General features: G+C 38.2%; 2 protein-coding genes across 4 annotated transcripts in view; both read right to left on the bottom strand.

The window, feature by feature from the left end:
* Positions 1-8355, bottom strand: part of LOC128027698 (sorting nexin-25) — a 44983-nt gene extending 36628 nt beyond the window's left edge. Inside the window, exons 1-3 of the mRNA XM_052615515.1 lie at positions 7347-8355; positions 6574-6658; positions 1408-1624 (exon numbers count right to left, since the gene is read on the bottom strand). Of these exons, the coding sequence (XP_052471475.1) occupies positions 1408-1624; positions 6574-6658; positions 7347-7661 (617 nt within the window). The 5' untranslated portion in view covers positions 7662-8355. The remainder of the gene's footprint in view (positions 1-1407; positions 1625-6573; positions 6659-7346) is intronic.
* A 942-nt stretch (positions 8356-9297) lies between these two features.
* enpp6 (ectonucleotide pyrophosphatase/phosphodiesterase 6) lies at positions 9298-22128 on the bottom strand. Of its 3 annotated transcripts, none has more exons than XM_052615512.1 (8): positions 21630-22128; positions 16079-16258; positions 13693-13804; positions 12978-13119; positions 11297-11476; positions 10845-10982; positions 10235-10358; positions 9298-10078 (listed from the first exon to the last, which is right to left on the bottom strand). In XM_052615512.1, exons 1-8 carry the CDS (start codon positions 21862-21864, stop codon positions 9876-9878), a joined length of 1314 nt encoding a protein of 437 aa, XP_052471472.1. In that variant the 5' UTR covers positions 21865-22128; the 3' UTR covers positions 9298-9875. The 3 variants fall into 3 exon arrangements, with proteins under 3 accessions (XP_052471472.1, XP_052471473.1, XP_052471474.1); XM_052615513.1 differs by lacking the exon at positions 21630-22128 and adding an exon at positions 17740-17767; XM_052615514.1 differs by lacking the exon at positions 21630-22128 and adding an exon at positions 17502-17629.
* Positions 22129-23344: the final 1216 nt, after the last annotated feature.

The raw sequence follows: 23344 nt of genomic DNA, 5'->3' as shown, positions 1-23344 counted from the left end.
AGCTTTTGGTTGGTAATGTTATTGATAGAAGTCTATTATTCTCACCAAGGCTGCATTTATTTGCTGAGAAATACAGTAAAAATTGTAGTAATGTGAAATATTATTACAATTTTAAATAATTATTTATTATTTCAATAGATTTTAAAATGTAATTTATTCATTTGATGTAGGGCTGAATTTTCAGCATCATTACTTCAGTCTTCAGTAGGGCTGTCACTTTTGTCAAAAAATCATTTTCGGTTTTTAAGACATAAGTGTTCATTGAATCGATTGTAAAATCGATTTTCCATGTCAAAAAAAAAAGACGTTTCCTTTCTCAATGTCAATTGAGACGGATGAACATAAAGAGAGCACTGGAAACGCACAAGTCAGCAATATTTTGTATTTATTGGCATGAAGTTTCATGCTGAATAACAAACAGCAACAGGAGTGCAACATTCTCGAAAAAATATATTTTATTATTGAACGTAACCGACACTTCAATAGGCAGCACTAGGCAGGCATAATGAAATGTGCAAGAAGGCTAGGGCCATTACAAATTTATTGGACAGGAAAACAAGTCGATCAACACTTTCAAGGTCCAGAGTAGAGCGTTTTTTTATTCGCTATATGTCCAGCTCTTGAGAAGATGCGCTCCGACCGCACTGATGTCCCAGGGACACTCAGGTACAGCTGCGCAAGGTGGGGGTATTACTTCCAATTTTCCATCACAAAAGCCGGTCGCTGTCAGCTTGCAATGGTCCTTTTCATAACTCAGAATCTCCTGTAACTAGATTATAGAACTAGAAACGTGCGAATGAGGCGAATTCGCGTCTACCGTGCCGCGAGACCTCCAGACGTGCGAAAACGTGTCTTTACATTGAATTAACATTGAAATCATTCGCGCCAGACGCTCTATTCGCGGTTGGTGTGAACACAGAGAGGTCGCTTTCTACGTCACTGGGTCTTATAGGCGCGTAAAATTGCTGGTAAAATTGCTCTCGGAAGGCATACTGCACTTTCGGAATTATTTATTTTCTTTTTCTGCTTGTTTGTGAGTTTTGTTACATCTATATTTTTTTATTGTTTAATTATTTTAAAATTAATAGTGTACATGTTGGGTTAATACTGATTCCCTATTTTCATTTTCGAAAATATTTTTGGTTGGTCCGATCAATTGTTCAATCAATTTTCGATCGAAAAGTGACAGCCCTAGACTTCAGTCACATTATTCTAATATGCTGATTATAACAAACAATACTTGGTCAATATTCAAACATGATAAAAACAACCCAGTCTCGTATTACACCTTGCTTCCAAGTCCGACAGCCTTGACAATAGATAAAGAACATTTTGCACGCGTTCAAAATAACAATAACAATTTTATCCTCTGTAACAGTGGACCACTAGTAGCGCTGAGCGTCTCACCTTGTGTTAGCAGCCTTAAGGTCACAGAAGTGTGTGTGGAGGGTCTTGACCATGTCGTTACAGACCAGGTTGACCACATCCACATCAGACAGACACATTCGCAGCTGTTTGGTCATTTCCCAAAAGTCCTCAGACAACATCTGATAGAGATGGCCCTCATCTCGACTCAAGGGGATGTACCACGACAGAATATAGTCCCGATAGCTGTAGTCAAACACTGCAGGAAGAGAGACAGAGAGAATGTCACTGATTAATACACAAAACAATCGGTTTCACCAATATTTTAGAAATTACCCATATTTAGTATAGAACCAGTGCGTACTACGCAGAATGCCTTATGCAACAATTCAACGTAATCACCATTTTTGGCATTTATTTCCAAAATCCTAACTGAATGCCACTCTCTCAGCTAAACATACAATGTGGTCAATTGATAAAATAGCGGTTTAAAATACTACGTTTCACATACTATTAAAAAAAATTAAAATCAAGCCTCTGAAGTCGATGAGGCTAGCAGACGTCTTTGCTTCGCAGCTTTTTTATCTGCACGATAAAGCACACAACATCCCCAGCATCCTGCTGTCAACAGAGAACCAAATATAATACAGTCATGAGCAAATCAAGCTAATCAGCAACACTGTGTTCATTGGGTGCAAATGAAGAAGCTGCTGTTTGTATTGCCACTAGATAAATCAACCAATTCATACGGATGGATAGAAGTAAAATTGTCATCATTATCATCAAGAAAAGAAAAGAAACACAAAGCACTCCTCAGAGATGCACACACAACAGCAGGCGGCAGATGGCATGAATATGAAGGCACTAGCAATGACTGCAACAGTTTTCTAATGACGCGAAGATCCTACACCCACCATAACCACTCGCACAGTCAAAACAAGCAGATCTGGAGCCGAATACGCTTCAGTGACACCCTTTGTGCAGCACTTATTGAAAAAACTTGGTTTGCAGGCATTTTTCCACCCGGCTGAGGCAGCACTATTTATAGCCACACTGACCTCATAAAATGTGCTGACTTTCCCCAGCTGAGCGTCAGGAAGTGCCGCTGACACTGTTCTAGTGCAGCTTCCTTTAGGCGTCTTCTGCTTTATTAAGTGGCACGACTGAAAATACAGCTTAACTAGAAAAATGTCTCCTTTGCTGTTTTGTGTCATACAGGTGTGGAACGACAGGGTGAGTAAATGCTGACAGTATTTTCATTTTTATGCACACCGCTTTTAAGAAAGAGCAATGGTTAAAGTGATTTTTGCTTCAGCAAACATCACTAATGAGAATGAAATGACATCTGATTTACTCGATTGCTCAGTGTGACACCCAGCTGTGCTCAGAATACAGGAGGGAGTGAGTCACAATGAACCATCAGAAACATCATTCATTCGGTTTAACCAGACCTGTGATGAGCGATTCTGCACAGCCACAACCTGCAACAGACTAGATGCTGTCTTCTCACCATTATACACTCATCTTGTAAGGAGAGAGCAAGTGAGAAGATTATCTAGGCCTTTCAGCACAAAAACAACACCCACAAACACCCAGAATCCCTTTAGGCAGGACTGAATCATGAAAGAAAAAAGCCATCATGCTGGCAGAAATGCAGCCTCTTATGCTGACTATATTCTCAGTATTTTCTTTTTTTTTTTAATCCAAAAACTATTTTAAAAGGTAATTGATAATTTATCATTAAGTCTTTAGTGTCACATGATCCTCCAGAAATCATTCGGATATGCTGATTTGCTGCTCAAGAAACATTTCAATTATTCAATTCAATTATTATCAATGATGAATATCATCAATGTTGTGCTGCTTCATTTTTTTTTTTTGTGGCAACTATTATGGATTTCTTCTGGATTTGATGAATAAGAAAGTTCAAAAGAACAGCATTTATTGAAACAGAAATCTTACAGAACATTATAAATGTCTTTGCGGTCACTGAAGTGCATCTGTGCTAAATGAAAATATTAATTAAACCTTACTGACTTACCAAAACTACTGATTTTCAGTGAATAATGGTTTTAAAACTGTCTGTTTTTCACAAAACTGTATTAAAAGACTTGGAATGAAAAGGTGCCGTTTAATTAGGCTATTGCTGCACATTTCTTTGTGAAATTGAAATATAACAAAACTTAATTGAAATTTTAAAACAACACACATAAAAGAAATATCAACAAACTAAGGCTTGGTGTGCTCTTTCCATTTAGAATTAAGGCAACCAATGTGAAACTATACTACATAAAACATATCTGAAGGAAACAGCGGATGCAGATTCACTCTCTGACAGCAGGTGGCGCTTATGAACAGCAGCGATACAGTGTTAACTTGGTTACCGCTTCAATGATCGCTGCTTTAATATGCATTGTTTAGAGGCAAGATGAAAAGAAAATACCACATAAAACTGTTAAAAATAGTCAGTTCCCCTTTAGAGATACATTCACATAAACTCTTACTCCAATTGTATCGCGATTTGTTTGGCATCTCAACCGATTTTGAATAGCCATATATTTGAACAGATTTTCAACCGGCTTGCGGTTAATAGTTACATCCCTATTTATTATTGGAATATTGAAACCATACTGATTTTTAAAGTGTCATTTATCTGAAAGAAAGATGCACAAGAACACTTAAATGAACAGTTCAAACAAAAATGAAAAATTTGCTAAAGGTTCATTTATCTATAATGGTGGGAACTTTCCATTGACCTCTATTGTTCATGTACTGAGTCTCTTACAAACACACAGCTTTTCACTTCACAAGCGGTTATTTGATGAACTGGAGTTGTGTGAATTACTTGTATTACTTGCAATATTGTGATGTTTTCATCAGCTATTTGGACTTTTGTTCTGATGGCACCCATTCACTGCAGAGGATCCATTGGTGAGCAGCTGATGTAATGCTACATTTCTCAAAATCTTTGTCTTTATACTGTATATCCACTTAAAAATGACCAAAACACCAGCTGATTAAATGTCATTGAGTTAAAATGATGGCAAAAAACTGATGAAGAGAAAATATTTTGCAGCATTTGAATACAGATTTAGATACTTGATTTTATATCTTAATAATATCTAATGCAATGACATTATGTCAGTCCATAACCTGCCTACTTTTGAGACTGCTGCTGTAGGAGACCCCGGATGCCTTCTGAAACTGTGATCTGCTCCTGGACTCTGTGATTTATCAAAAAAATCCAGCCAGTCTGAGCACTGGAGCACAGAGGTGGTCTTGTGACTGACAGAGATCAAAGGTGAAAATACCTCTGACGCTGTTGTGTGCGGCATGTTCAATATTCACCTCTAAACAATAACAGAGTATTTAACGGAATTGTTCACCCAAAAATAAAATCAGCCATCATTTACTCATTCTGATGTCAAACGGCAGCATAAACAATAACAAGCACGTGGCGACTACATAGTGCTCTACATAGTATGAGTTTCATAGTCTCACATCTCCTTCCGGAACATGAGCTACACAGGCCATAATAGGCACCAAAAAACACATCTGTAAACTTGTTTTTTTGTTTTTGTCTAGAGTTTCAATAAGCAATGCCATCAGTGAGTGTGGAGTTTCATGGTACTTTTTTCCCTCTCATTGTTGGAGCTTGATTTTACGGATTAGAAAAGAGCAGCTGAACATTCTTCAAAACATCTCCTTTTGTGTTCCACAAAGGAAAGAAAATTCAGTTTCAATAGAGGTTTTTTTTTTTTTTTTCATTTTATGTGCATTTTTACCTTTATGGTGGCATCTTTTCTAAACTAATTAAATGTATGCATAATCTTTTGTGTGAAATTCTTAAATTTAACCACTACATTTAAATAGTAAGACACTGTAGGGCTGTTACCAAACAAATGAAATCAGTATCTATCAACAAAATTTGTGTTTGCAATGCAGAGGTGGCACAGAATCTGCATCTGATGAGGGACATGAATGAAGTTAACCTGCAGTTGCAAATCCATAAATAATATTTTGATGTTTTAAAAACAAAATGTACAATAGGGATATCTGAAATGATTTTGAAGAAAAAATGGAAAATATACTTTTTAAAATAATCCTAAAATCGTCAGTAGAGGGCGGCAAATCACTGCATGAGTGAGTCATTCATTCAACCGATTTGTTCGAACTTCTGATTGATTCGGTAACGAAACGCTGTTGTGTGCTGATCCGAAACGCAAAACTATTTTATTTGAATAAAATGGAGCAAAAACTGGAACTTGAGTAAAAAAAAAAAAAAAGTCTATTAATATTAACTTCTTGTTTATTGGTCTGTTTTATAAAAATCCAACAACACATATGTAATCATACTGATATTTGGAGAGATTAAAAAAACTGTATTCTTCGTGTGATATAAGATGATATAAACATAAAAGACAAATAAAAGTCATACGGGGCATATTGTGAACTCTTAATGTGCTCGTGCATTAGTCTAACCTACATCATGTAATGTATGCATGCACTCGCTGGGTGTGTCTTTGTTTGTTTTTTGCGATATACTTGATAATCTCAAATTGCATATTGTTTAAACAACAGTTGCAATATTATCATAGATCGCAAATGTCCTACAGTTTCAAACCGGGAAGAAAGCAGGTGAGGATTTCCTCATCAGCCAAGACAAACACTTGTGTGTTTTTCAGTGTAGCATCACTGCGACAGAGGGGACTGATAGATCCCATCACACCAGTCTCTCTTTGGCAAGCCGACACACTTCACACCCTCTCTGGTCTATTAAAATGATCGCCATGATTGACAGACTTTAACATGAAACATGTCCCTTCAGAGAGCGGAGCTACAGATGGCGGATCTGTAAGACGCTTCGCTCACTAACAAATGATTTTCCTCAGCATCAGAACAACCCCACACAGGAATTTCACAGCAATCTCTGATCAAACAAGGACTAGTTATGAGTCACATGCCATAGATGCTCACAGGGTGCCGATTTCACCGGATAACTATTTCCTGTTGACTTGCGGATGTCACAGGCTAACACTATGTATTCACAAATCAGAAAATAATCATTCAAAGGGTAAAATCTGTAAGTCGCTTTGGATAAAAGCATCTGCTAAATGAATAAATTTAATGTGTAAATGTAAAATGGAATGGTTTTAATCCACTAAAAACTGTCGGGTCTCCATGCATCCTGCTAGCAGGACTACTCACCTTCTTTTAGGGCTTTATCCACATTATGAGACACCACTACCCTCCTGGTCTGGACTGAATCCAGCAGAGGTACACAGAACCGGCCCTACGGAGTGAGGAAGACCATCATTAGACAATAAATCACTCATGACAACTTAACACAACACTCTTTATGTAGAAAAGCAATTAAAAGACCCAGCTGAGGGACATTTTTTGCACCAGTAACAAGGGGTTATAAATCCTGCATTTATTCTATGTGGAATACAGTACAAGCCAATTCTGGATCCAAATGCAGTATTACGATTTCAGGTTGAAATTAACACCACAACCACGACAAAAAAGCAACATAATACCATAAGAACCAGACAATAAAGTCTGGGCTGATTTGTAAAAACTGGAATTTCCTATGTATATGCCAATAAATCTTAATCTTCTCTGCACTAAACCTGGTTATGTCATTTTATAAATTATTTCCATATGAATTTGCATTGAAGTGAAATATGAATATTTACTAAATTAAATGGATGAATTAAAGATTTTTCATTTCTTTTTTCATTTGTTATACTTAAGTTTACCTCAAAATAAAATGCATGTGTTTGTTTAGAGATAGATAGATAGATAGATAGATAGATAGATAGATAGATAGATAGATAGATAGATAGATAGATAGTCAGTCTATCTGTCTGTCTATCCATCCATGCATGCATGCCATCAGACACAGCCATATTTTTTGAAACAATCACAGTGACATTGCAGATTCTTGTTTGGGTGTATTTGTGTAGATGTTGCCTTACCATTAACTTATTGAATAAATCCACGAGCCTCGATGACTGTCTACTAGTGGTGTCAAATCTGCTGATCTTCAGGGGGCTTGTCTTCACCAGCAGCCCGAGACACCCCAGCAGGAAACACAACAACGCGAAGGACACATAAAAACAGAGTTTGAGGAAAAGCGAGGTGAGAGAGAGTCCTCCAGAGCCGAGCTTGGCGATCAGCAGCACCGCCGCCGCGATGCCGAGGACCAGACACGGGTAGACGGCGCTGCCGGGCATGAGGACATCCGAGCTGCTGATGATGATGCTGCGGCGGCTTCGGCCATCAGGATGCATGATGATGATGCTGCTGCTGCTGGAAATGACATGTCCTCGCGTGCGCACAACAGTAGACAGGCTGCATGCCACTTGAGCTCACAGCACAGATTTCACTCATCACAATATGTGAGTTAAATGCATAGGGGGAACAAAGATGATCCGGGCTTCTGAGCCACTTAATACAAGAAATTAACATGCAACTGTTGCATCCGAGCAGTTCAATGACAACCGTGCACTTGAGATGATAATGATGATGATGATGATGATGATGACCAGCCAGAAAACCTGGGTGGCTCTGGGACAGCTTAAATGGCTGCTAATTCAAATCCTCCACAAATACATAAGGGAAGCCAAGTGCACTCAAATCAAGTCAAGTTAAAGAAAACCAACCAACTGTCCACGTGAGCTCATCAAAATATATCAAAACATGTCGAAACGCGTTCAGGTCCAGTGACGCCAATACAAACAACGGAGACGCATCACGCGATGATTTCAACTTTTAAGCCTCAAACGCGAAACAAAGATGTAAATACTAAGTGTTCACTCCCATGGATTTTCATGATCCAGGCTGATCCAAAATGTGACGAAAAAAATGAAACTTGCTTTCCATCCGCCGCGGTGACGAGCGATCCCTGTTTAGCTCAGATCCCCGGCTGTCTTTCGACTCGAGACGAGTGGCGATTTTGAGACGAAGTTCTACTATGGGAAAGGAATTGTATTTGAATATTCATTACGCAACGTGAAGTTCGCTCAATAGCCCAGATTGATTGGCCGAAAAGCAATCGTAAGCGGTAATCGTTTAGCGAATGAGCGAATGAGACTCGCCTCATGAATAATAATTAAGCGCTTGACTGGAATCTAGAGGAAGGTTACCAAGCAACGTCAGCATTACCTGATTAATATTCATAAGGCTCGTCTTTACCGTAGTAGGAAAAGCGACAAAGCGACTGTGGAGCCTCGAGTAGGCCATACATCACACACACAGTGGGTCCAATACAACAGTGGAAGGACTTAAATCTTAAATCTTTTGAAAATCAATGACCCGGACTGGTTATAACATACTTTTTGTGTCTGGTCGCTTGTTTTTGTTTTGTTGGGAAACTGGGGAATAATGAGTGCAAGTCTAGAAAATGTAATGGGTAGAGAGAGGACAACACTACTATACCTGCATTGTTATTTGAAATGGCAGATATTATAATAATTGATAAAGCGTGCATATCAGCAAACGGGTTTAAGTATATAGACCTGTTTTTATACAGTCTATGGTATAGACCTAAGGTTACTACTCTACTGAAAATAATAATATATGCACACACACGCGCGATGACGTGTTTGTAATGTCGTTTTTTTAAAGTTTGCAATGGTCTTTTTGCGCCACCTAACGTTCATCGTGAATATTACTCGTTACCCGGTCAACTGAAAAAAAGTCAGATTATTTCTGTCTTGTTTATTCATAGCTCAGTCTTTAAAAAAAAATTCATGATTTTAAAGCACTACAGAAGCCGTGCTGAACTAAAACATCAAAAGAAATGTATTTTTTAAATAAATAAATCAGCACATATATAGAATAAAAGTCCCCCTATAAATTACAATTAACAGTATTAATAATATATTTAAATCTGTAAAATGTGAATGAACAAATGTAGTTACAAAATTTTCTACAAGAAATAACCTCTTTTATTGAAGAAATAAATGTATTTTGAGAAAGACAGCATTACATACCCTGTACTAAAGAGATGGAGAAACTAGTTATTTAATCTATGGTAGAAATCTAACAAATAACAATGTAATAAAATAACACCATACATTCAAAGCGGTACATATCTTGACAGATGTGATACTAGCCAACTAGTCAAGTAATTTGACAGTAATCAGAAAAGAACTGTTCTGTGTTATCATGACTGAGTAGATGTAGAGAGACCATTCACAAAACAACAGAAAACAGGTGGAGAAAATTATATAATAAAAGATCATTTCTTGATAACATTTAAATCTTTCAGTGAAATGTGCAAATTGTTTTATCCAACACCAACACAATTCTTCTGCTCTGTCACCATTTCATGTTATTTACAACTTTAAACGTAGAGTCAGTGCATCAAAAAGCTGAGAAGAATGTTATTCTTGGAATTTATCTGACGCCCCGGCACACACTAAGGCATAAAACACGTGTTTCATATTTGCAATCTTGCAGTCTTCTGTCTGATATTGTCTTAGATGCAGTGGTGTATTATTCTAGTGTTGCAGCAGTAGCAGCAGCAGCGGCAGGCAGATGTAGATCAGAGCGGCTCGTACAGCGCCGGCCGAGCTCCTCAACATACACTCCACACGAGACCATGAGCCGTTGTTGGGCAGGGGCTTGATCCCCAGCGCCTTGCACAAAACATTATACACATCTACTGTTCGGATGGGACCAGCGCGGAAGTTCGTCTTAAAGTCTGGAGAGAACAAAACAAACACACATATACGTATATGTATACACACGCATACATCTTATATAAATAACAGTAAATATAAAAGCTTATTTGAAATATAAGCTAAGATATATCACTTCAAACATAGATAAAGTAAAGGTGAGGTCTGCTCAACTTTACCTGGTCCCTGTGCCAAAAAGAATCCCCTCATGTCGATGAACTCATTATCATAACCGTGCCATCCGTGTTGCCAGCTCACCGCCTGCTCCGTGCCGTTATTCCAGAAGGGCAGATTGGCTTTGTTCTGTAAAGACAGGCAGACGTGTAGCGGTTAGCATTTAGCCTGCAGTGTTGTTATTACTGACTGATGCCTTGGTGTTTCGTCCAGGGCTAGGAGTATGTTTTCGCAGTCAGCTAATGACGCATCACTGAGACAATCTGTTAAATCAGGCAAGCACACAAAAGCAAGACTGTTGTTTTTGGCCTTTATATGCACGACTGAATCATGACTGAAGTAATTCCTTTCAGCTGTCTTTTTGGAAATGTGCAAAGCAACATATTAAATGGTTCACAAGTAGATTTGGGGAAATTTCCACACCCTGCTGGGACGGATTGTGAAGTTTTAATAGTGCTGATAAGGACAGGCACACTCAGCATATTGTTAATGCTTTAAATAAATAGCATCTATATTGACATCTAGATTTGATTAGATTGCTATAATCATAAAACAACCCCATAAACAACCATGAGGACATGTAGGACAGATTGTGTAGAGAGTAACCTCACTGACCTCGGTGATAAACCATCCAGGCTCTGCAACGAGCGTCAGCGTCGAGACGAACCTCCCGTTCTTATAGTGGAAGCGGTCTGGGATCTCTTGTTTCTTATAAACATTCATGTTGTCCACTGAGCTCAGGTTTCGATATATCTGAATTAACATATACACAGATTTTTGTTTGAGTGTGAGCCACTGAAGTCCACATTTCATCATACATTTTTGGATTTCCCATTATTTTCCAATGTGATTCTCATCAGATTAAAAATTACACACACAGACAAAAAAAAACAAGGCCAGTCCACCAGAGTCAAAGCATACTTTACAGACTGAAATATCACTGAAGTTAAAGTTTAAATCTAAATGGGGCTGACAGCAGGTCAAAGTACATCCCTTCCTTTTTCACATCGATGAACTCTGACGCTAAGTGTATTTTCCCCAAGGAGCACAGAGACGGTTGAGTTCACCTCTTCAAACTTGTCCTGTTTGGGCCACAGACTGACCACCGGCCCCCTGTCCATCATTTTAATGATGTGCGACTTGTCAATGTACTTCTCCAGTTCAATGACTTTCTCCATCCACTTGAGTTCCGTCATGCCATGATCAGAGAACAGGACCACGTTTAGATCATCTCTCATGTTCTTCTCCTGACAAATCAATAAATCAGTCAATTAGGGTTTTCAAATCGATTAATGGCAATTAATTGCATTCATGTAGCACGATATACTGGTAAAGGTAGGGGTGTGCGATAAATATCGTCCGATAATTAATGCGCATCTCGTCAGTAAAGCCAGTTCTCTAATACCCCTAGGTAGTCAGTTAACAATGGCTCGGTTTAGTAACAGCTGCTCTATGTGAAATAACACACCTGATGGAATTTACCGCTGATTAGAGAACGAGCTTTACTGATGAGATTCGCATTAATTATTGGACGATATGTATCGTGCACCCCTAGGTATCATGGCACTAGGGCTGTCAAAATTGCTCAAAAATGCCGTTCGAATATTCCCTCTAAAAAATACACGAATATTCAAACTATTCGAACATCGTCAATAACAGGCCAAAATAATACAAAGAGACATAAATACTTGTATAGATAGTCTATTTAAGTTTAAACATATATGACAACGTATTACCTACACAAAAACTAGGAAATCAGACCTCACGCTCTCTCACCCTCACATTCCGCAGCACTGATCGGTCTCATGTCCTTACAAATGAACAAAATTATTTTATCCGTTATGGCCTCTTGTCGTGTTGCAGACAAAGAGCTTGTGGCGGGCGATGCAAAGTAACGTTAAGTGTCAAGACGTGACTGTTTAGCTGGAGTTCCACACATTATGCCATGCTCATTTGGGTGCACATTTTTGAGATGTGACCTCATGTTGCTAGTGGTCGAATGGTATGCTAACTGTATCTTAAATAGCTTGCATACAACTTTATCTCACGGGTCAACAGTTTTACCTCATTTTCTTTGCTGCGGTCGAGTTGGGCTCTGCACTTGCTGGCATCTTCCATGAAGACGCGTCAACTTTCAGCAGTGATGCTGTGCCAGACAGTGCGACTCCTGTGAGGCTGTGACCCGTCCCTGAACACTCAGGCGCACTAGCACGCCCACTCGCAAAGCAGACAACCACGCCTCTACTTCCGCGGCCTTTTTTTACACATTTTTTTTTATTGGAATATAAATTTTCACCTTCGAAATTCGTTTTTTTTAAACTATTCAAATACATATTCGAATTTAGAATATTCGTTGACAGCCCTACATGGCATCCTGCTTTTAAAAATGACACGAATCCTCATTTTACTAGTACCAGTACTTTAAGAAAGGCAGCATTTAGCATTCAAGTATTTCCTAAATTGCGTCGACATGTGACAAATCTTGACTGAATAACTTAAGAAGCTTTAATAAGGATAAACACAGCATTTCTCCTTTTGTTTGTTACTTGCATCTATGTTCTTATTATAAACGACAAAAATAAAGTGTGTTTACACTATACAAACACAAACTTTTATCTTGGATGTGATCAATCGCGATTAATCGATTTTACAGTACTAAAATAAATACAAAATGTGTCTTATATAGCAAGGTAGAACAGAGAGTGAGTATTGTTTTTCTCTCTCTTTCTTTCATCCATGTAAAAATACCTTGATTTTCTGGTTGAGGATCTGGAAAGCCCGGTCCACTGAGCGAATAGCTCTCTGTATTTCTGAAGAGCGTGGCCCAAAGTGATGTCCTTCCACATCAATCTTCTCGTAATAAATACCAGCCATGTCGGCTTTATTGCTCCTGTTTGAAACATATCATTCAAACACAATCATCAAATGATAACAAAGGAACAGTTTACCCAAAAATAAATATAGATGATTGTGGCGAGTGTGGCAGGGGCCGAGAGGCGTGGGAACGAGGAGTGAGGCCAGGTGTAGTGATTGGAGATGAGCTGCACCTGCGCCCCACCGCCGGTATCGAGTCCCACGTAGGAGATGGAAGGATATAAAACTGGAGCGACGACCGTGAAGGACGAGAGAGGACCAGGCCTGGACAATATTTTATGTTTGCTTTTTATTTTGTGCGCACCAGTCGTCTGTGAGGGGCTGGTGTGCTGTTTTGTGTTTATTTTTGAATTATTAAAATGTTTTGATTGTCCGCCGGTTCCCGCCTCCTTCTTCCCGATGAATACGAAGGTTTTATCATTACAATGATGTAGATAAGTTTGTTTCTCATCACAAAAGATTTTAAAGCATTACATCACTTTGTTGTTGTGTTGTTTTAATCTTTCGTTGTTTCTTTCTTTTTGTTAATTAGCACATCTAGGCAGAAAAGCTAGAATTATCTGTGTTAATGATTTTTGAGCAGGCTTACTTTAACATATTAAGAGCGCTCTCCATGGAGTCGGTCAGGTTCTTCTCTGAAGGACTGGTCACATATTTCTCACAGAATGTAGGTTGGACTCCAAGAATCGTCACTTCACAACCTGAAAGCACAGAAACACTTTAGACCATGTGACCTGCATTTACTTGCATTTGGGAGAGAACAAAAAGGCTTTTGAAAGATTGAACACTCCACTTGAAAACCTTGTAAACTTTTTTTTAATGTCAAGTAGCAGTATGAGTCTGGGATGAGAGGAAGCTCTGTGTGACCACCGGGCAAATTTAAATAACCTTTAAAGAGCCACACAGATGGGAAATCAAAAATTACCTGTATTACAGTGTATGATGTAGCTGTCCATCAGTGTAAACAATGTGCAAAGTAATTAAACCAAAAAGTACACGATTTATAAAGTTATTGGCTTCTAAAGTAAGGAGTCGACTCTGAATCACTGAAACGAGTCGTTATAGATTTCAAATCTGTTGCCCATCTCTATGTACGTCACTAGGAGCACTTTGCATAATAATCTCCGCCTACCGTGTTGAGAGAAACAAAACTCTGACCTGCTTTTCTAATCTCGGTGAGTACAGCGGGATTTTCAAAGTGTTTGGCCATAAAAGAGGGTTCATTACCAACTTTATTTAGACCAACAAGCATCTCCGAATCACAACACGAAGTATGATTATGAAGTTATGTGTTTGTTTTCTCCCGAGGGTCTTATCAGTATGTGTGCTGTCTGCAGCCTTTGTCTGTGCTGAACTTCATTTACAAACACATCATTAAAATGAAGTGTAACAAGTGCTGCTAACAGATATTCTGTGATAAAGTAATCCATATGAAAACAACGCAATGTCCGTTTTTCACGTCTCCCTTCATTATATCTAATGTGACCACGCCCCCGCGCTGAACGCGCTATTCAGATTCAAACTGAAGCGCGCGGCTTGAATACGCCCACACAGAAGAAAAAGCAGCGAGACTGTTCAAGTTTTTTATTTTACTGTTTGCTTCGTGATGAGAGGAATAAGACACAATTCACCCCAAACAGATGATAACGCATAGTTTACCGTGGAGGTGTGTGCGGAACAACCAATCCAAACTGACTATGTCAGTTGACCAATCAGAACACAGTATGCTACCGAAAGGTGGGGTTTAAGAAAACTGAATCTTTTGAACAGCTTCGCTCGAACCGTTTGGGGATCTCTGAGAATTGAGGTAATTTTAAAATGATATTTTGACAAAATGACAATGTTTTTTTTACCTTGGATGGATTTAAACCTGTTGTACAGGACTTATAAACAGTGATAGGAAGCTTAGAATTTTCATCTTACTGGCTCTTTAATTTATACTGTACACCAGTGATCCTCAAATCTGGCTCGCGAGATCCAGTTTCCTGCAGAGTTTAGCTCCGACTCTAATTAAACACACCTGCCTGTGATTTTCTAATGATCCTGAAGACACTGATTAGCAAACTCATGCGTGTTTGATTAGGGTTAGAACTAAACTTCGCAGGAAAGTGGATCTCGCGAGCCAGATTTGAGGATCACTGCTGTACACTATGGTGTTAGTGACATTTTAAAAGAAATCACAGGAATAAATAACATTTTAAAATATGTTCAAATACAAAACAGTTATTTAAAATGCAATAATAATTCACTGTACTACAGAGTTTACTGAATTTTACCTCTATTAAAATCTTAAGATCCCTTTCTACAACGCTGAAGCAAGTAAATAATCTCCATTTATCTTCCATCATCTCTTATTTTTCAATTTCTACAAGCATATGGTCCCAAACCACATCAATCCGGGTATTTAGATGCGGGATAAAAATCTCAAATGAAAATATATCAAATAAATAGAACTTGAAACAGCTCATATATTTATTTGAAGATGACAAACAGCATTTTCAAAGCTTAAACACTTCACACTGTTAGAATTCCCAAAATGGCTTAATTATTATAGAGAAGAAGAAAGTCAACAGTTATGTTGTTTGTAGACCATTTGGGATGATCACATCCTGAGCAAATTGTGACCAATTGGTGTGGGACACTGAGAACCACCTCAGACAAAGGAGTGTCAGAACTTAATTAACATAGAGACTACAGGGAGTTACTGAAACAACTTAATTTACATGTAATAGACTGAAAATGTATAAAAGGTATGAACTAAGAATGTTCTGGGTTCATTTTGACTATGTTGAAGGTACTACATGTACTTTGTCACTGCTATGCTGCAATAAACATCTTCATTGAGATCTTCAGTGTCCTCATCATTTTTTCTTACAACATTTACTCATTTATGAAAAATTACAAAACATTTTTATAATAATTTTCCAGTCCTGCATACACCATTTTTTAACAAACCAATTCACACATCCACTAACCTGGCCAGTAGTACATGTAGACTCTCTTTCCTAGTTTCTGCATGGTGACCCACAGCGGCTCTGATCCGTCCCACCACATGGGCAGACGGCTGTCTGAATTAGTCCCAATCAGGAACTCCTTCATGGTCTCTGTATCCCACATGTAATTCCCAATCATCTGGTGCACCTCACAATAGCGTCCTGAAACATGAGGAGGAGTGCAGAATAAATATTTACAACAAGGGTGGATTTAAATCAGCATCTTCAGAAGTGCATTTGAGCTTCATTCATTTATTAAATTGCTCATATGCTGCTCTTTTAGCTTTAGCTCAGGAAACTCCACAGAGCTAACAGATGTTTCAGTGTCTTTGGATAGCCTGTAAAAACAATGGATCATTTGTCCACTCATGTACTTCAAGCTCTGTGGAGATTAAGGCACACAATGAAGATTATTAAAATAAAATAAAAATCAGAAAAAATGATTTCTAAGTAGGATCAATATACAGGTTCATCTCAATAAATTAGAATCTTGTGGAAAAGTTCATTTATTTCAGTAATTTAACTCAAATTGTGAAACTTTTGTATAGGGCTTGGGCGTCGTGACGTCATTACTTGGCGTGGCTGCCACGTTGACTGCCTCCTTTACTGCCACTCGGACTACTGCGCAGTGTTTAGACATACTCCCTCTCATCCGTGTGTCTTAATTTGATTAATTAAAAATCTATTTTAACCATTTTCAACCGTTGCTGTATTGTGGGGTGTAATAACGCAACACATAATCGCCATGGGGAAAATAAAATGAGAATGGATTAACTTTACACCGCTTTCCTGCTTGGAGGCGCGACTACGGAGACCATAACATCTTAATATTAATTTATATAGCTTAAGTCAACATTGAAAATAAGGGAAATTTCTCGAGTTACTCTTCCAAAATACGGGAAATTTCAACATTCATCTTTTTGTTTCTATCCCTCTGCTGACAGCAAAAATTTGTACTATAAAACTGCTGCATTTACTAACGTTAAGCGATTTGAGAAGCTAGGTCTAACGTGACTTTAGTTACAGATTGGCGTGAAATCGTGCTCTCACAACAACCAAGCTATCTTAAAAAGCCCAACATCACGCTAAGGTGGCTTTCAAGTAAGCAAAATGATGCTTTGAAAACATCTGTTTCGCTGGAAGGACAAGGAGTAGCAACAGGACAACAACACAGAGACTTGACAGGTCTGATGGAGGGGCTAAAGGGATATTTTACAGGAAAATACTAAAAAAGGAAGACAGCGGGGAAAGAGCTCAAATACGTGAGAACCCCGGAAAAAAAACGGGAGGGTTGACAGCTACTAACTACACCTTTGAAACACATTATTAAAAGTCCATGTGTGAATGGTTGTTAGCACTAACGGTTACTAAACTAGCAGCTAGGTAACGTTAGAGCGCAGCTTACCGGATTAACGTACTGTATACTGTTCTATGATTTGCAGCTGCTGAACCCATCCATTTGTGAACTGTACATGCGACTTCAATGACTTGTAGCTTCGGAACTATTCTGAAGTGTAGGCGCTCACAAAACAAACAAGGTAGCCGAAGATATCTGCGGCAACAAGTCTCCGTCGGTACTCCACTAATTGTTAGGAATTTCATGTGGATCCAAACTGTTAATAGAGCCGATTTTGTCCACATACCGGTCCCTGGCATCCCTATTTAGCGTATCCCTATAAATCCCACAACCTTTTCCCGATTTTGACATCTTTTTTTCTTTCTCCCAACTCTGCTCTTCTCGTTCAACTCGCTGTATGTTTACATTCGCGAAGCTGGCAACATGGCCGCCACGTCCCAGAATGCAACTCGGTGCCCAAGCCCTATTAAGTAGATTCAGTGCACATATTAGAATATGGTGACATGCCAATCAGATAAATCAACTCCTGCAAAGGTTTCCTGAGCCTACAAAATGGTCTCTCAGTTTGGTTCACTAGGCTACACAATCATGGGGAAGACTGCTGATCTGACAGTTGTCCAAAAGACAATCATTGACACTCACAAGGCGGGTAAGTCACAAACAGACATTGCCAAAGAAGCTGGCTGTTCACAGAGTGCTGTATCCAAGCATGTTGACAGAAAGTTAAAAAAGATGCACAACCAACCGAGAGAATCGCAGCCTTATGAGGATGGTCAAGCAAAATAAATTCAAAAATCTGAGTGAACTTCACAAGGAATGGACTGAGGCTAGGGTAAAGGCATCAAGAGACACCACAAAAAGACGTGTCAAGGAATTTGCTGAACCACAGACAAACGTCAGAGGCATCTTACCTGGACTAAGGAGAAGAAGAACTGGACTGTTGCCCAGTGGTCCAAAGTCCTCTTTTCAGATGAGAGCAAGTTTTAAGAACTGCATCACTGCAGTGTGTTGTGTTTTATTGTGTTTTTTGAAAACTAAAGTCAATGCACCCGTTTACCGAAAATTTTTGGAGCACTTCTGCTGACCAGCTTTTTGATATTGCTGATTTCATTTTCCAGCAGGATTTGGCACCTGCCCACACTGTTGGTTAAATGACCATTGTGTTGGTGTGCTTGACCAAAATGAGAAACAAGAGACCAAAATATGTAGATGAGCTGAAGGCCACTGACAAAGAAACCTGGGCTTCCATACCACCTCAGCAGTGCCACAGAAATTGATCACCTCCATGCCACGCCGAATTGAGGCAGTTATGCTTTAAAACAATTATCATGTCAAGAACCTTTGGCCGTTCCTGCAAGTTACAGCCCTAAGAACTACTACTAATAATACTTTACAGCATAACCTTCTTTATCAAATCTCACATATTATAAGATGCTCAACAGATTCAACAGTTCAAGTAGTTCATGCACACTTGAATATGAATTATGTATTTCAAAATGCTGCATTTATGATGTCTTATATACAGTAAAAATATTGTGGTACTATTACAATTCAAAAGAACTGTCTATTTAATATATTTTCAAAATGATGGAAAGCTGAAACTGACTCCATTACTCCAGTCTTCACTGCCACACGATCCTTGCTCAGGCAACTTTTCATATTGTTAGACATGTTGAAAAGTTTTATTTTAAATATTTTTGTGGAAACAGAACTCATTTGAAACCTGAGTAACATCAATGTTTTTACTGTCATTTTTGATGAAATTTATTGCATCCATGTTAACTTTTTTTTTAAGTAAAGTAAAACTAACTGCATTTAAATCTTGTATAAAAGTAGTTATCTTTGTTTAATGGTATTAATAACAGTTATTCTAAGACAGTTTGCACTATGGCCAGATAAGAGGTCAGGCTGACATCCCTCACAGTGTCCCAGCTTTGCTCTCATTGTTTGATTTCGTTGTCGAAGCTCAAGTTATTCTAAGACAGTTTGCACTATGGCCAGATAAGAGGTCAGGCTGACATCCCTCACAATGTCCCAGCTTTGCTCTCATTGTTTGATTTCGTTGTCGAAGCTTGAGTCTATTTGTCATGGTAGACTATCTTCTGAAGCTTTGTAGAAAAGGGAATGTGCCCAAACAAAAAAACTGCCATCAAAAGAGCAGGAAAGCCTTGGCTGTGAGCTGCTGTGATTGTTGGACGTCAGGTCAAAGCTTGTGTGCAAGAGCTCAGCGCTGCATGGCCTTTGTTACTGAACTCCGGCGTAAAGACAACACAAACTGTAGCACCATGTGATTCAGCAACACGATTCAATGAATCAACCGAGTGGACATGATCAGAAAGGCATAGACTGATAATCTACACACAACCCCAAAATAAAGATGTAAAACGAATCTGCTACAGGGTAGACGAAGTGAAGAATCAGTGGTTACAACTCATTATACCACGATACCACAGGAGTATAATACTAAAATTGATCTGTGTTCCCATCATTTCACTGAAATCTACTTCTACAATCTCACATGAACTCCATATGCCCGAAGCCTAGCCTAAATCATTGTTTTGTTACTGTATTGCTTTACCAATGCATTCGCCACCTAGCGTTCAGGCATGAATTAACAGAAGGCAAACAATCGTTTCACACTCGTTGTGAAAGCACCATTCGTCGACAATTCGCCTCACTTTTTCGCATCGCGCTCAGTGTGGAAAGGCTTTAACTGTGGTTGCTTTCCGCATACTGTGAATTAACATCAATAATCCCAAGATTTGGATTAACTAGAATTTATTTTTATTTTTATTGTTAATTTTTATTTTTATTATAATCACTGATAGTAAATCGAACTTTGAAACATTTAAGGTCTCTCACACTTGAAATAATTAACACAGGGTAATGCTAAACCCCAGCTAAAAGGGATCCTGGGTAATCTTATTTTAAATTCCACTCTTTACCCAGAGTTAACAATTAATCCTGGTTAATCATTATCTGACATGTCACACTATACATTCCTAAACCTATGTTACTGTTGTTATTTGCATACTTGCAGTGTCAACATTCATGATTAGACAAACACAAATTCACGTCTGGTTTTTATCCATCGTAAATGGGTAGGATTCCACAATTTGGACACTGAGTCGTACCAGGCTCCATATATCTCAGGGATTGAACCATATAGGGCCTTAAAAATTAGGATTACAAGCTAATTAACCACACTCTAAAATCATATTCATATATCCGTATACTTCTTGAGTTATAGACATGCAAACTTTGGAAAAATAATATTTATTGCACTAATTTTTTGCAATTGTTTTGAAAATTCTAGTTTCAACATTGTTTTTTCTTCAGACCTTACTCTTTAAAAGAAAATTAAGCATCATATTTATGCAAAGTGGCCAATGCTGGAGCCATATTGAAATTCCAGTATGTCTCTAAATTAAATTAAATAATTCTTGAGTAATGCAAAATTTAAGGAAAAGTGTTTTTCCCATTTTTTTAATGGTCACTCAGCCACTGGCATTTAATGCAACAAAGATTGCTAAAGTCAGAAGATTTTACTTATAGTCAACCAATCTCTGTGTACAAATTATATAATGATACCAACAGCATACATTTTTACCCTCCTGCAATTTGACTTTAAATCTCAGGTGAAACTTTTTATTTTGACCCCTCTCTACAAAAAAAGTGGATTACTCATTAAATGCATCGGTGACATTTAATATTTTTGGCTTTCATCACTATACATGTTTACCATTCCTCAGAAAAAAAAATATTATGAATAAAAAAAATAAAAAAAATTGAGCCGGGGATCTCTGGTTGGGTTTTTGCTCTGCAAGAGTACTTTTAATGACCTTTACTCTCTTTTTGAACTGTTTTTGTATATTTGTGTACTACAAAATGTCATGGAATGCATTGGCAAAGCACTACAGTAACAAAACAATGATTAAGGCTAGGCTTCACAAACATATGGAACTCATTTGGAGATTCTGGAGTTCATAACATCTTACATAAGCTGCTCAAAATAAAGATAATAAAGGTTCAAAAGACCTAAACCAATAACTTATATCTGCAACACAAGAAGTGATACTGTAACATGATGGGTTTTATCAAATGTGTTTATTTTTTAGCAGAAGTTACCTAGCCAAGATTGTATATGAAAAACATGACAAAAAAATAAACACTCACCTGTCATTAGAGAGTAATAATTCGGATAGGACAGACTGGGGAAATCTGGAGTCATGTAATCCACTTTCACACCGTTTTCCACGATTTCTCTAAACCCGTCCAGGTTCTGTAAGTCGTCCATGTAATCATAACGGAAGCCATCGATCAAAAACACCAGGAGTTTGCGGTTTGCGTCGCAGCATCGAGACAGAAGGAGAATACAAACGGTGAGGATGTTCAGCGCTGCTCGAGTCATGATGCTCCGGTACTGAGAGATGAACTGATCTGATCTGACTGATGGAGAGATGAACTCTAATCGCGCGGATTCATGAAAAACTCTCCGTCTCAATGGGCGTGTGCAGGGAGTGCACGACCAGGTTTTTTTATTTATTTATTTATTTATTTATTTATTTTTGTATCTCCACAATCATATCATTTCATGCATTTATGTTCTTGGGAATATTTATAATCCGTCACGTCATTTCCACTATTTAGCAGACGATCATACCAAAAATACTGGCTGTTAGTTTAACTCCTGGACCACTACTGGGACTTGAAAAGTTTTGGCCTGCCTTTTTTTTTTTTTTTTTTTGTTCTACGCATTAAATGATCTGCACTGTCCTCTGGTGTCAGGAAACTGATAAAACAGCCCTCACATAAACAAACAGAAGTGTCTTTCCTCTGCCACTAGTCTGTGCAATTACCTCAGCATCATGCCCTCACCGAAACCTCAGACAGAAGCAGTTGATCTGAGAAACCTACCCAAAATATGGTCCCACAAACCTCTACTGCAGTTCATTCAGATTGGCGAAAAGTAGTCACAGTGAACTTTGAGGAGGTGAATTCAGTAGATAATGACGGAACTCTACCCCAAGGCAATAAAATTGTGCAACAATGTTCAGAAATGTGTTTGGTACCACACAGTAGTTGAGTGATCATATGTCTCTGTTTTTTGTTGTTGTCAGTGACCCAGGTGCGATTAAGAAGATCTAATGAATCCAGAAGACAGACACACCACTCCCTTACACACACACACACAGACCAGATCACTTTACACACAACATGAGCAGGAGTTGTGTTAAAACCGTAGACTGTATAAAGGTTAAAACCTGCTAAATAACATTGTGCAACATTCACTTATCAGCTATGTGCTATTCTGGAGGGTACACTTTGTGTTAAAAACAATTATTGATCATGAATGGTTTGGCTTGATTTCTCAAATCATATCTTAATGTATTCCTTTCAGGGATCAAACTCATGAATTTTGCCTGCGGTGTAAATCAAATTTAGTTCAACAAGTTTCTGCAAAGTAATTTATGAGTAATTTATGAATTTAAATAAAGTACTAGTGTATCTGGTGCACTCTGAGAGTTCAAGAGCACCAACCCAGGTTCAGTGTGGAAACTGAGCAAAGAAAAGAGTTGGTGAATTCAATTTGTACCTCAAATGTAAAGGGGACTTTTTTTTAGTAGCGAAATAGTGTCTTAAGGCCCGTTCACACTAAGAACAGTAAAAAGAAAATGGTTACAAAACTACAAACGTGGCGGATGTGTGCGACCACGATAAAGTAGAAATGTTTAGATAAAGGTTTTGAATAATTCACAATAAATAATCAACAGTATCTCAGAAAATTAGAATATTGTGAAAAGATTTAATATTGAAGACACCTAGTGCCACACTCTAATCAGCTAATTAACTCAAAACACCTGCAAAGGATTTTAAATGGTCTCTCAGTC

Source organism: Carassius gibelio, chromosome A14 (genome assembly GCF_023724105.1).
Source record: "Carassius gibelio isolate Cgi1373 ecotype wild population from Czech Republic chromosome A14, carGib1.2-hapl.c, whole genome shotgun sequence".
NCBI classification, from domain to species: domain Eukaryota; kingdom Metazoa; phylum Chordata; class Actinopteri; order Cypriniformes; family Cyprinidae; genus Carassius; species Carassius gibelio.
This window is presented reverse-complemented; position numbering and strand designations above follow the sequence as displayed.